This window comes from Orbicella faveolata, unplaced genomic scaffold (genome assembly GCF_042242905.1).
Source record: "Orbicella faveolata isolate gen_17 unplaced genomic scaffold, um_ofav_v1 contig_3, whole genome shotgun sequence".
In the NCBI taxonomy this organism is placed as follows: Eukaryota; Metazoa; Cnidaria; class Anthozoa; order Scleractinia; family Merulinidae; genus Orbicella; species Orbicella faveolata.
The window spans coordinates 4604983-4618466 of record NW_028301558.1 but is presented as its reverse complement, the minus strand read 5'-3'; the positions used below and the strand labels follow the sequence as shown (position 1 = coordinate 4618466).

Sequence of the window (13484 nt, the reverse complement as noted above, 5' to 3'; positions counted from 1 at the left end):
GGAATCGATGGAGAGCACATGTGGAGGCCCTATGCGCCAACTTGGCGCCAGGGGACAGGTGAAGTTGAAGTCAAGTTGCGATGACCAAAGAACAAGAAATAACACACAGACTGTGGTGATAAACATGACAATAAAACGCATTGTTGGAAAACAAAAAAAAACTATATCATTTAACTCGACGTTTCGTATGTTATATTTTTGTTTTCCAACAATGCGTTTTATTGTCATGTTTATCACCGCAGTTTGTGTGTTATTTCTTGTTAAGCTACGATGGCCAAAGAAAAAGAGTATCTAAGAACAAGAGTTTGTATGTATAGGCGCTACTCCGTTCCCTCCACAAATTTCAAGTTCATAAGAGCCTGCTGGCTAACCCTTTCCCGCCAAAAGATGTGGAATAAATTCCAAAAAAGTCCCCTGACATCATTGTCATTTAATGCTATTTTTTTGGTGAACTTTTCTCTTCGGGGGGGGGGGGGGGGGGGGGAAGGCGGCGTGGCGAGAAAAAGGGAAAGGAGAATTGAAGTGGAGGGGGAGGGGGGAGGATGCATACCATGGGATAGGATTCAGCCGGTTTCGGGACCTTTCAGTAGAAGGAATTTTACGTTTGGGTGAATAATTTTGGGTAGACGTTATTTAAAATAAGTCATGACTTTGTCTTCTTTTCTAGAGAAATGCTTAAACAAAGCTTCACCATGGGGGATCTTTTGATCAGAAATAAGTCATACACATTCATGGACCTGTTATCGGTGGAGGGAGTGCATTACTGCAGGGAGACTGTGTTGCGTCTGATATTTGGATAGCTTCTAATTCTAGCTTAGCGCTTTTTTCAGCTAGGTGGAAGGGCGTATCTTTTAAGAAATTCATCGGACAAAACCTCTGGCAGCAAAACTGAAGGATCACTATAGACGGTAGTTATTTCCTATTTCCTTTCAGCAGATCTAACGCTAGCGGGGGGGAGGGTGGGGGGTTGGAGGGGAGGGCGGGGAGATGGGCACATGAAAGCTGATGTTCTGACCGACGTTTCCCATTAAAAAGATTGAACTTTTAAATTCTACATTGCGAGAAACAGAAACTGCATTGAATCAGGGAAGGCTATGCGATCCCGAAGCCCTGCAAGAAAATTCTGCATTGTTAATGTTAGGGCCAATCGGAATACAGGAAAGCCGTTCTATGGCGTGGTATAAAAACAAGTGTGTACACCAAGAAAATGTAAGTGACAAGTGGAGCTGGAATAGAATGATCACGAAAAGCAGCAATGATTTTTTCCCCCATTTCTCTAATCCCTTCGCAATAATACATTTCATATCTTCCACTCTTCTCATTAAAATCATATAAACTGCGTAGTAGAATTGTCCAAATATTTGAAAACCTGCTGAAAACGTCATTTCTTCCAGGCAGGGAACGTTTCATCGTGCTATCGTTCCAATTCCTTCTCTTCTTCAATTTCTCGCGTTCTGATTGGTTCTATGATGTAAACTGACGTCTCCATTGTTTCCTCCGAATATTGTTTGCATCAACAGCATATAGAAAATGGCCGATCCATGCCAGGATGTTTGAGACGAGAAGATGGCGAAATACTCCCAAAATTCCACCTTGAAAGATGGGCAAATTGCCGGATTGTACGACTTACAAGAAACTCTAGGATGCGGGCACTTTGCTGTTGTTAAAGTTGCGAGACATGTTTTCACGGGAGAGCGCGTGGCTGTTAAAGTGATTGACAAAACTAAACTCGATGAGATCTCCAGAGCTCACCTCTTCAAAGAGGTTCGTTGCATGAAGCTCGTTCAACATCCAAATGTGGTTAGACTCTACGAAGTCATCGACACACAAACTAAACTTTATCTTGTTCAAGAATTAGGCGATGGCGGTGATATGTACGAATATATCATGAACCATGAACAAGGCCTCAGCGAAGACAAAGCCCGACATTATTTCCAGCAAATTGTACTCGCCATTGACTATTGCCACAAACTACACATAGTGCACCGGGATTTGAAGCTCGAAAATGTGATATTCTTCAAGAGTTTGGACGTAGCCAAGCTTACTGATTTTGGATTTTCGAATAAGTTCTCTCCCGGTCAAAAACTCGATACCTCATGTGGGTCTCTTGCTTATTCCGCTCCTGAAGTTTTGCTTGGAGATTCGTACGAAGCTCCAGCAGTAGGTAAGTTTTTTCTTCATTATTAACTTAATATTAAATATCGGCTTTGAAAGTTGCGTGTTCATTTCCTCATGCTGTTCAACTCTGCCTTGACTAAGCTTATTGAAATATGGTGCATTTTCACATATTTCACCTTTTAATAACATAAACATGCTTCGGCCCTGCGGGGTTGAATCATAAAATTATAGTGGTTTGCCGTTTGTAGCAGGATCATATTTTGTTCAATATCAAGTTCTCTGGAAATTTTCCTTGTTGTCTTCACAATATCCAAGGCGTCGTATGCTTTTACATGTATGTCGTGTTGATTCATGTGATGAAAATTACTGTTACAAGAAGTCATGCGTTAATTTGCTTGCCGCCTTGGAGGTGCACGTTTCGAATATTTACCTCTTGTACAAATGTATTTAGATATACTGTACTCGAGTTTTTCAACTGAACTGAATTTTATTGGCCTCTCACAGTAGGAGGCAAGCGTTTTAATTTTACTGAACTTTCTGTAATATCTACTGTAATCAGTCATCAACCAGATTATTTTTTTTTGAAATTTATTTTTGTTGGGGGTAGAGCTATTAATATTTTAATATTAAAGTTGACTAATGTGCACGCGGAAATCGACACCTGCCATAAACGTAACCAACTTAAATTTGAATGAATTCTATTTTTCGGTTACATGTAAAACAATAAGTGACAGATTAGTGTGTTTCATTATCAGATTTTTGACTTCACTTTTTGTTTCAATTTTTGTGGGTTTTCACATTATCAGTTCTTGATAACTGGGAAAAGATTGTCAGGATCTAACTTGAGGTCTAAAAGTACAAATTGTAATGCTATTGAGGTGGAGAGTTTAATTTCGCTGATTTGCAAATCCATTGAGACTGAAGTTTCATAAGTAATGAATATAAAATTAATGTTGTTAGATGTTTCTAAAATACTTGGATTCGCGAGATGTTTACACTACAGAGGTATTTGAATGGGACCAAATTCACTGTTTTTATGAAGATAATGGTTCTTATGTCCTTGCAATCTTTTACTGGGTATTCCAGGACATGTTGTCGCTTGCTTAAGTTACCAAAGCAAATTACAGCATTTGTGAATTTGTCCTGTCAAAAATCGTCCTTCACGCTTGTCCAATCCAGGCTATGTGAACACTAATTGTCACCTTCTGAATATAGAATAGAATGCAATAATTTCTTGTTTGCCTAATCATCTCATTGTCAACATTACAGCAATCACTGCCTATTGCAGTGTAATTATTAAGCCAGCTGTTACCACATAATTTGCGATATAAGTATGGAGTGAAATTCAGAAGTTTCTTGATCCATACACAAGTGAAATATTTAGGTCTAGCTCAAATAGTGAATCTGGTACAAATCAGATTGTTGATGGCAGCGACATGATAATGTGCATGTCTTTTTGCTTTGATTGACATAGCCTGTGTTACAGCCGTCCTCGCCGAACAAAAAAATTGGAGACAGTGTCTGTGTTGCCATGCTAATTTCATGTTTGCTACATAAATTGCCCACTGATTAAAGCCATTTCAGTGCCATAGCATCTAACGTGACACATGGAGACAACAAAGGAATTTGCTATCTGGAAGTGATCTTTGCATGAGATGTTAAGTAACAGCCTGCAAAGCAGGAGGATTAGTTGGGGCAGAGCGCAAAATGCGATACAGGGGCATGGAGCATGACCATGGATGTGAAACGCGATTTTAAATCAAAGAACATCTGCCTGTCAGTCACACTGAGTGTAATGCTCTTTGAACCATTTGCCAGGCGAACAGTTTTTGCTCATTGGTTACTACATCAATTTGTACGGCTTGTGACATTTTTACCATTTGCTGTTCTCGTTTGAATTTACAGTTTTTTCAACCTTTCATTTTGTTCCTCACTTTTTTCTGAAGAACACTTTAAGTTAAGAATTTCTTTAAAAATGGAGTATAGCCGTTTGACTGTGGTATTAGCAAATGTTTAGAGTTCATAGGTTGGTTTTGAATGTGATCTGTCACTTGGTGGAGTTTGATCACATGTATCATTTGATGTTTCCAGGACAATGTATAAAGTTTATGACATGTAACTGCAAGTGTTGCGCTAAAAAAGGAACTGTTCAAATTAGTCAATTGAAACTACAACACAATGGCTGTTAAAACCTCTGGTTAAATTATTGATCAAGGAAAGTATTAATGGCAGCTTGTAACTTTTAGTTCAAATAACTCAGATTAATTGTGTTAAAATTTCCACTTCATTTGTTGGTGAGTGTTAATCTCAATCGTTTTTGCGTACATCACACAGTGGTCATGTAGATGCTGTGAAAAATTAAATTGAAGTCAAGTAAAGACTGGCTTTTATCTGTTAACTTTTATTTTACAGCACTGTTTAACATTTTATTAAAAAACCTTTCTGCTGTTTGAAAAATATACAGAGATATGCGAGGAGAATAAGATTTTTACTATAATTGCTCTTGCATGCTAAGGCTTGTTATTCAAGTTTTATCAAAGGATAGTCAGTATTCTCATTTCTTGTTACTAATAAATGGTTTTTGGTTTAGACATTTGGAGTCTGGGAGTCATTCTTTTCATGCTGGTGTGTGGTCGCGCCCCATTTTATGAGGTTAACGACAGCGAAACACTCATCAATATCATGGATGTGCGGTACAGTGTATCTGATCATGTATCTCAAGCCTGTCAGAGGTTAGTTTCTGATGATATAAACCATTTGTCAGATGTGTTTTTGACATTGTTTTGGACTGGATGTAACATCATAAAATAACATCATACGACATTAGAACTACTGAAAGTATTTTTAACCTGCCCCTACACAAGGAGATGATATCTAACAGTGCATGTTAGATCCCACTGAATTTCTTTAGGCCGAGGATTTCTGTTATTGTGTCCCATTTTCAAATCTTTGTCGTGATATGAAATATTCAAATATGTTGTGTGGGAAAATGACTCACAGCAGGATATTGTATGAAGGAAGCTGCATTTTGTTAGTTTATGTTTGTTATAATCTTCAACAAAAACAACATCCAACTGATGTAAACTGCCAAATACTTCCTGTTGTACTAAAATGTCCTGTGCAAAGTATCTAGTTTACCCAATTTAAGAACAAGAATAGGCCATTTCAGAGTTTACTTTTGCTTCTGTGTCAAAATAAGTCTGTGCGAAACTGTTCAATATGAAAATGTATTCTGCCTACCTGTTTATTTTCTGGCAAATCAAACTCATAACACAGAACTGGCCTATTGAATATTTTCTATCATTACCACGAGGATTGGGAAGGCCGTGCGCCATGCGCATATGGCACATAAAGCTACAAAATGGTGCATTTTGAAAGTACTTACCAGGCCTGCGATACGCCCTAGAACAAAACAGCTGGTAAAATATACACTTTGTGGAAAGGACTTTCATTTGTGAAATTTTCAGTGAAATGACGAATAAACACATGAGAAATCATGATGCCTTCTCTCTGTAATCAACGCTATAAAAGCATTCAATTTGTTTTTGTTCACAGACCCCTTACTTGGACTCTGCTCGGAAACGAGGTTTTCGCTCAATCCATGAACTTTCAGTTTTCAATGATAGAATCGCCCGACTTGAATATGTTTTGCATGCTATAATTAGCCAAATAATGTGCCTCCAAAAGCGAAAGTTCCGAAATTGGATGTCCAAGACTCTGAGATTGTTGCTGTTTTGCACTTTGAACACGGAGTCCACCACAACGAATTGTGATCCTGAAAACAACAATGAAGCCAAAGCTTCCAAGCCTTCTAGTCTGCTTGAGGGATGTTGAGTAAGAATGTCACAGGGAAGGTTTAGCACAAGAAATCTTAAATGAATCCCAGAAAAGGAATATACCCCCTACAAAGATGATTGGATTTGGTTCTGATGGAGGAAATGTCATGAGTGGAGAAGGAAAAGGCATAAATGGGAGGCTGAAAGAACAAAATGCGCACATGATATCGCTTGTTGAAATTTTTTATGGCCCATTTATTTACCCTAATGGCCCAAATGTTTTAAAAATGGCCCATAACTTGCCATTGCCACAGGCCATAGGCTCATTTGCCTGTTTTGCCTTCCCAATCCCTGTTACCACAATTGGGTAATGACAAGTAATTTACATTACGGTATTTTTGGAGCTTTCTGCTACCCTTTGTTCCAGTAAGTGTCAGCATTACCAATGTAAATTAAGGCAATTGATGACAAAATCTACCATTTCAAACTTCTCCTTCTGTCTTTCAACAGCCTCATAGAAAAGATGTTGGTGCGGGAGCCATATTTACGCTCCACTTTAGAGAGCATAATGGCTGACCCCTGGTTTCAGGGGGGACACCCTCCTGTACTTCCCACCCCTGTACCCTTAGTAACAGAACTCCCACTCACCCCAGAAGAACACAACTATGTGATGGACACGATGGAGGCTGGGAACATTGCTGACCGAGAGACTGTTCAAAAGTAAGTGATGCTGCTGTTCTACATTTGTCTTGGTAACGTCGAGAATTCTATATGGAAACCTGTGCAAGTGTGTCCATACAAGGGATATTTTTGTTATTTTGTAGAATTTTATATGATTAATTCAGTTTTGGTTCAATAATTTGAAGAGGTCATGGGTTTGAATCCTGTTCCAGCCTGAATTTTATTTTTTTTACAACTGCTTTAGTTGTGTAGATAACTGCAATAATCTATTCCGACATCTAACCTGTTTTTCATTTGCTCAGCCAGTCTTGGTTGAATAGGACTGGTATTTAAAATTAGAAAGACATGTATATTTGTGGTCTAAAGACTTTTGTGCTTCAGCCTTCGGCTTAATAGTTAATTTATATGTGACATTTACAGGTCCTTGGAAAACAATACATACGACCATGTGACAGCAACCTACTACCTTCTAGCAGAACAGCTGTTACGGCGTTTGAAAACATCAAACAGCAGCTTACAACCTTCCGTCAGAAGAAGAAAGAATGGACGGCTTTCCTTGCCGGAGAACAGGCGACGAGAACAGCTCCCAAGGTATTGTAACTATCTGATGTTAGTATCACCCAACTAGTGGACTAATGCAATCCTGCATTTTGATTGGCTATGCTACTAGAGGACTATTAGTAATAGTCCTCGAGTGGCGAAATTGGCGCCAAATTGGCGTGACGCTTTCTTTCGTTGCATTCCCAAATAAATATTTCTTCAACTTGCATTTGCTAACTTTATTATTGCCTTTGCTCTCCGACTAGTTGGGTGATACTAAAACAATTAGACCCTCCGCCCTCAAGGGCCACGGGTCTATAGCCCATTCGGCTTCGCCTCATGGGCTATTGACCCGTAGCCCTTGCGGGCTACGGGTCTAATTGTTAAGTAACAATGTTTAGACAGGCTTAGGAAATGCTTGAAAAACTCGTTGTGAGAAGTTTAAATGGGCACAAGTAAATTTTCAAACACTAAAAAAATTGCGTGATCCCGCAGGGCGAGTGCAATGTGCAGTCTTCGAGAAATTTATGAGTGCTGATTTATTTCAAACTGCAATTGAAAAAAACGATAAGGTGATCTGGGTGTTGGGGTAAGCCCATTAACCTTTTTAGACGCATAGGGAACATAATTTTCCTTCGCAACATTACTCTGGTAATAAAGCGTGTGTCAAAGCCCTCTGTTAATTGAACCTCCCATATTTCTTCAGCACTCCTGTGGTAGAATTCGTGGAAGAAGATAAAGAAAACGATTCTGAGAACCACTCAGACACTGGCTCGGCCTCAAGCTCCCCGAGACTTCGCCGCAACTCCTCTGGAAGACTGGCGCCGAGGGAGGGGCAAATGTTGAACGAAACGATTAAGGCGCATGCGATCGAGGCGGATGAAGTTCTGCACAGTTCGATGGAAGAAGATGATCTAGTGGTGTCCGGAAGTCTTTCGAAAACGCATGTAAAATTCCACTCAACGAGCGCCCTTCCGGATAAGCCTTCCACATCGACAAACTCCCAGTTTTCGACCGAAATCACTCCAAGTTTTCCGTCGTTGGCGCGACCTAGAGTCGGTCGCCACAGTCGATTGGGAAAAGCGAAGAGCACTCCTTTGGCGTTGAATCAAATTCACGAGGAGCGTGAATCTGATTTAGAGGACAGTCCAGTTAACTCGCCGCGTGTTGAACGGACTAGAAAACATCTCGGGGGAGGAGTGATGAAATCAAAAAGGACAACGCGCCGCCTGTCGCCGGTACCCTCGGGAGGCAGTCGGCGATCCTCGAGTTGCAGTAGTTCAGATGAAGACGAAATCGAAAAACACATGCGTAGGCTTAAAACCACTTCTGGATGTAAATTAAGTTCCAGGCGCGCGAATAACGATGATGGCGACTTCGATGGGGATAACGGGGGAGGCAGTGGTGTTGGAGGAGGTAGTAGCCTGGGAACTACTCTAGTAGTTCCCTCGGAAAATGGCTCGAGCGGAGAGCAATCTTCGTCTAATAAAAACCCACCGTCTAAACAAGAAAGTAACGGCAAAAACAACTGTTTAAACGTGAATCATGGATTTGCCCCACTTTGCGAGGATCTAGGCGTTATAGAGGAGAGCAATAAGGAAAACTTTGATAATAATATTGCAAACGATGTGGAAGAACTTGAGAAGAAAGGAAAAACGGAGATTTGCAATGGGAAAAAGAGCCCACTCATTGAGGAATGTGACGTATTACCTTCCAAAGGTGACGCGGAACAAGACCGAAACGGGTTTTTAGAGAAACGAAATAGCGCCTCGAAGTACATTCGTAAAAACTGCGACGCAGACGGAAGAACGTTTACTTTGAATAACGACAACGAACAAGAGTATAGCAAAAACAAGCGCAATTCTCTTGATGGTATGGTAAATATAGAAATCGGTGATGTGAGCCTGCAGTCCAGAGACACAAAGAGGCTGGTGGAGGACACCAAGAAAAACATGCGTTTACTCCACAGCCCAGCCATTCAAACGGTGACCAGTAACTGCTGTCAAATATTTTGATTCCATCATTTTCAGTTTCATGTACATAGGTCTGTATGTCTTTACTTTCTTTTTTTAATTTCCAAGTTGGCCGGAAGCATGGTTTGATCCTGATTCCAGAAATTGCTAATATATTCTTGCAAAGTAATTAGAGATGCTATGTATTTTATATTGATTTTTTTTGCTCCTTTTGTTTTACAATTTTGAATGATGCGGTAAAAGTCAGTCAACTTTTATTCCAATTAATTACCTAACGTACGTGATAGTTAACAGCAGTTTTGATGAGAATTATGAAAATTTCAAATTTTCCAAAATTTTACGAAGAAAGTTTCTCCTATTGTATTCATCGTTTGGACAATTTTAAAACTGTGGTAAATTTTGCTGGAAGTGTAGCTAAAATTCTTCATTTTTTTGGCTGGCGCCTTGTAGTGCTAAATGTGCATTACGAGCTACAAAGACATCTGCGTTAGAATCGAATTTGCTGTGCTCCTCCAAGCCGGGAGCCTGTTCGCAGGCTATAGAAATAATTATTTTTTGGACATCCAAATATGGAGGGAAGGATTGCCAGATCCTGCCTGATTTTCTGACCTTTCACCTCCCCTCTTAGTTAGCGAATGACCGCAGGTTCGGTTGTTGATTCAATTACACAAAGGACGCCTTCAAAGAAGGTACTATTGGTTTGGTATTGGGATAATTTGTTTGCGATGACTAGTTGCGTCAATTTTTAAACATATTGGTCAACTGTTTGTCTAAACAAAGTACTTTTGTACAGCCGTCTCTGTATTAGAATATTGTAGATAGCTTGTGAAGAATTCGAGTAGTGGGCTGATGCTTTGTTGATCAGCTTTTGACGTTTGTAAAATAAGGGAAAGATTGGTAGTCTCGTTGCCATACAGTGCAGTTAAAAAAGTCTGCAGTGACAGGTTAAGGAGTTGCATAGTATTGTCATCCATGTTTTTTAGGAACTGCCTTGTTACTTTTCCTTGGACAACAAAAACAAATCTCTTGATTCGACTTGCAGGTATTTGAATTTTGCAGTGGAAAATAACATTCAACGCGTGATGTTTATAGATAACGCAGCAACGAGACAACATCTCCTTAGGGAATATCCCTTTGTGGGGGTCTCCCAGGGCTTTGGGGGAACAAGGGAACATGATCACTTATTTCAAGGGAACAAGGGATACTTGTGGGATTAATTTGAAGGAACAAGGGATATCTTTGCAAGAGAACTTTGACAAAATATTGTAGGGAACAGTGGAATATATTAATAGGGAACATGGGAGGAAAGTGAAATTTTCAAGGGATCTAGGGGACATGCTGCCCGCCCCTCTCCCACCCCCTGAGAGGCCCTCAACGGTGAACGTAAAGTTGCCAACGCACCTAGTTATGCGTGCGCTTTCACAGGTAACAGTGTCTGCTGTGTTCGAGTTAGCATGTTGTTGTATAAGATGCCTGAAATCTGGTTAAAGCATTTAATCCCCCTATGATGTAATAAAGCTAAAAGCTTATCAGTCAAGTAGGTATGGAAGCGTCTCTGTAAATCTTCCCAAGGAGTACCTTTTCATTTATGAACTCTAAAAATTACTTCTTACATAAAAATGTATTCCTGTAAAATTAAGACGAGATATCGCGTTATGTTTCCGTTTATGATACTCTTTTACTTCTTAATCCAAATAACAGAATGATGTAACGTGTATTTTTTAATTTATTGGCCAGTCTTAACAATACCTGGCATTTATTGTACATAGTGAATTTATAAAGTATATGTAAAATGCCCTAAGTGTGGCTTTAAATGAATGCCATGAACTTTGCTATTAAATATACCTAAGAGCTGGCTATCCTCAGCTGTTGTAAACTTGTTTTACTTGTTTGGCTTACGAACAAAGGGATTTGTCAGATCAGTTATATCTGGGGGCGTTTGGAAAAACTAACGTGAACTACGATTGGGTGAATAATTGTTGCCCTTAGCACTCATCGGCCACTCGTTTGTCGAGTTGGAATCTAAATGATAACAGACGAGACCCATTCTTGTCCCCAGAGCCGCTTGTCCCTCTCGACCGTCGAGGCCTTGGCACAAGAAAAAAGTTAAAAGGGTGGCTCTGGAGTGCTTTATCCCTTGGGAAAAGTTTCACAAAATCAAAGTTAGGCTTTTCTTGCCCTTACAAAAGGGAGCCGGGAAGAAAGGAGGGTTGCGGGGCTTAAAGGAGTGGCAGGGACTTGAAGGAAAATCCCCTAGATTCGCTCCTGGAAAGCTTTCTAATCAGGGAAGAAATCTTCCCATCCGTAATCATTAGCATTCTCTTGCTTGTCTCCCAGGGACTCGTCATCATCAGAGGCGTGGTAAGTATCTAGTTCTTGGAGATTAGCGCGAATTTCTTCTTCCTCTTGAGACATCTGCAAATGAAAACGTCGTTGCAAAATTGTGCGGTTACAGACAAATGCAGTTTACAGTTAATACTTACTTCGTCTTTGACTTTCTTGGCGTGTTTCTCTCGCAGTTTATTCTGCCTGTCAATCTTCTGCTGACGCTTCTCCTTCCTTTGCTCGGTCTCGTCAACCTTCCGTTTGATAGACGACTGAAGTTGCGTCTGCGCTGCGACAGTCCTGCTTCTAGTCCGTGACGCTCTGTTCCCCGCTTGTCTCTTCTTTTCCAATTCCTCTTTCCGCTTTTTCTCGGCTGCTGCCTGCTTAACTGCGATTTTCGCTGCAGTAGCTTGGGCGAACGTCTCCGTGGGGTGTGGTTTGCTAACTCCTGAACTGATGTTCGCGAACTCTCGGATGCGCCGTAATTCCTTCAGTTTCCTTTCTTCTGCAGCGCGCATTTTTTCTTTCACATCCCCAAAAGTGCGTTCAGGGGCGACCTTTTGCTTTCTCAAACGCCGAGAAACTCTAGCAGGTGGAAAGACCTTGTCTCCAACAGGAATGTCGAAAGCGACTGCGTTTTTCACTTGCTTTAACGAGAGATTGAAGTCAGTTGAGCTCAGTGGCTGAACAGCGTGGACAGTGTTCATTTCGCTGGCGACTCGTCGCGGCTCCGGAAAAATCTTCATTGCTGGATCCGTCTTGCTGCGAGAGGTTTTGAACTTGGACAGTAAGGATCCACACATCTTCGAAAAAGAGTTGCTTGCAACGTGTACAAATCGTGTTAACAACCTTCTAAAATTAGCAAACTTGTTGTTGCCCTGGATTCGTTTGTTACGTACGAAGACGTCACATTCAAGCGACGTCGATTAGAAGAGAGGATGATTAGAACTCGCACACGGAACATCGAAAAAAGGAGTTCGCCTGTGAATCATAATTTTGGGTTTTTATGCTTGTCTGAACGAAATCAGAAAAAAAAGATGCTTATTGTGAACGTTCTGAATCCGCAATTGAATGTCCCTTTCCATGTTTTGAACAACCCTTGGAAACCAGTTGTAGCGTGACCAATCCAAATTACCAATTTATTACTTTTTTTGGGGGGGGGGGGGAGGGGGATATTCAGATTCCTACTCTCAATAGGTCAGAGTTTGGAAACGGGAAGCAAATGGCAACGAGCGCGTGTTCTAGTGGCGCTAGTCAGTGGATAACATGATCACGGATTGAAGGACGTGAGAAAGGTTTTGCTGCCCACTGTTAGCAATTGCAGGAGCTTTCGTTGTGCCAGCAATGATTAATGAACAGAAATAGAATATCTAGAATGGAGGAGAGTAGTAATGAACGAAGAGGGTTTGTTTTTGCTGGACTAAGGTGCTAAAAAGAAAACGGAAGGAGTATGCCAACATTTGCAAAGAGTAACGCTAGCGAGAACAGAAAATATTATAATATGGAACTGAAATATCATTTTTGCCGCATTCCCATTTAAATACTCAGCACGTGGGATGGGGAAAGGAACGGACCAGACAGCAAAAACCATTTTCACAATAACTGTCTAATTTCACGCGCGCTGATTGGTTCATTTTTATCATCAATAAGAGTACAGACAGATAAAATGTTAATTTATGCAAGCTTTCAAGTTCAACTTTCAGCTGTCAAACTGTCAACTTTTTAACCAATGAGATTTTATGGACTTTTTTAAGTAGCCAATCAAAAAGCGAGAAAAGCTATTGACACTATTCACTTTGTTTACGGCAAGTTAACGGCGTCTTTGCCCCCCATTTATTCCCGGCATTTGACCATTTTGGGGTCTCATTATTGTAAAAAAACAAATTGACGTCAGTTTTTTATGCGTCTGTCCTCTTATTGATGATAAATTTCGTCATAACATTATTAAAATTTAGTGCGGAACCACTCGCCTGCTGCTCGTGGTTCCACAGCCACTTTGACAATGTTATGACCCAATTTATCATCAATAAGAGGACAGACGCATGACAAACTGAGAACGGGCCCTGATCGT

General features: G+C 40.5%; 2 protein-coding genes across 2 annotated transcripts; one reads left to right on the top strand and one right to left on the bottom strand.

Annotated features, from left to right (window-relative positions):
- The first annotated feature begins 1488 nt into the window (after nt 1-1488).
- LOC110053224 (uncharacterized) lies at nt 1489-10964 on the top strand. The gene is made up of 5 exons (XM_020759434.2): nt 1489-2164; nt 4709-4850; nt 6405-6614; nt 6996-7166; nt 7822-10964. Exons 1-5 carry the CDS (start codon nt 1567-1569, stop codon nt 9128-9130), a joined length of 2430 nt encoding a protein of 809 aa, XP_020615093.1. The 5' UTR covers nt 1489-1566; the 3' UTR covers nt 9131-10964.
- A 402-nt stretch (nt 10965-11366) lies between these two features.
- On the bottom strand, nt 11367-12216 carry LOC149106138 (uncharacterized). Its single transcript, XM_089298367.1, has one exon. It carries the CDS (start codon nt 12214-12216, stop codon nt 11458-11460), a length of 759 nt encoding a protein of 252 aa, XP_089154493.1. The 3' UTR covers nt 11367-11457.
- Between the last annotated feature and the right edge of the window lie 1268 nt (nt 12217-13484).

Excerpts from the sequence above, each read along its gene's own strand:
- LOC149106138 (XM_089298367.1), bottom strand. The coding sequence starts at position 12,216 with ATGTGTGGATCCTTACTGTCCAAGTTCAAAACCTCTCGCAGCAAGACG.
- LOC110053224 (XM_020759434.2), top strand. The coding sequence starts at position 1,567 with ATGGCGAAATACTCCCAAAATTCCACCTTGAAAGATGGGCAAATTGCC. Across the intron at positions 2,165-4,708 it reads GTACGAAGCTCCAGCAGTAG|ACATTTGGAGTCTGGGAGTC; the intron begins GTAAGTTTTTTC and ends TTTTTGGTTTAG. Across the intron at positions 4,851-6,404 it reads GTATCTCAAGCCTGTCAGAG|CCTCATAGAAAAGATGTTGG; the intron begins GTTAGTTTCTGA and ends GTCTTTCAACAG.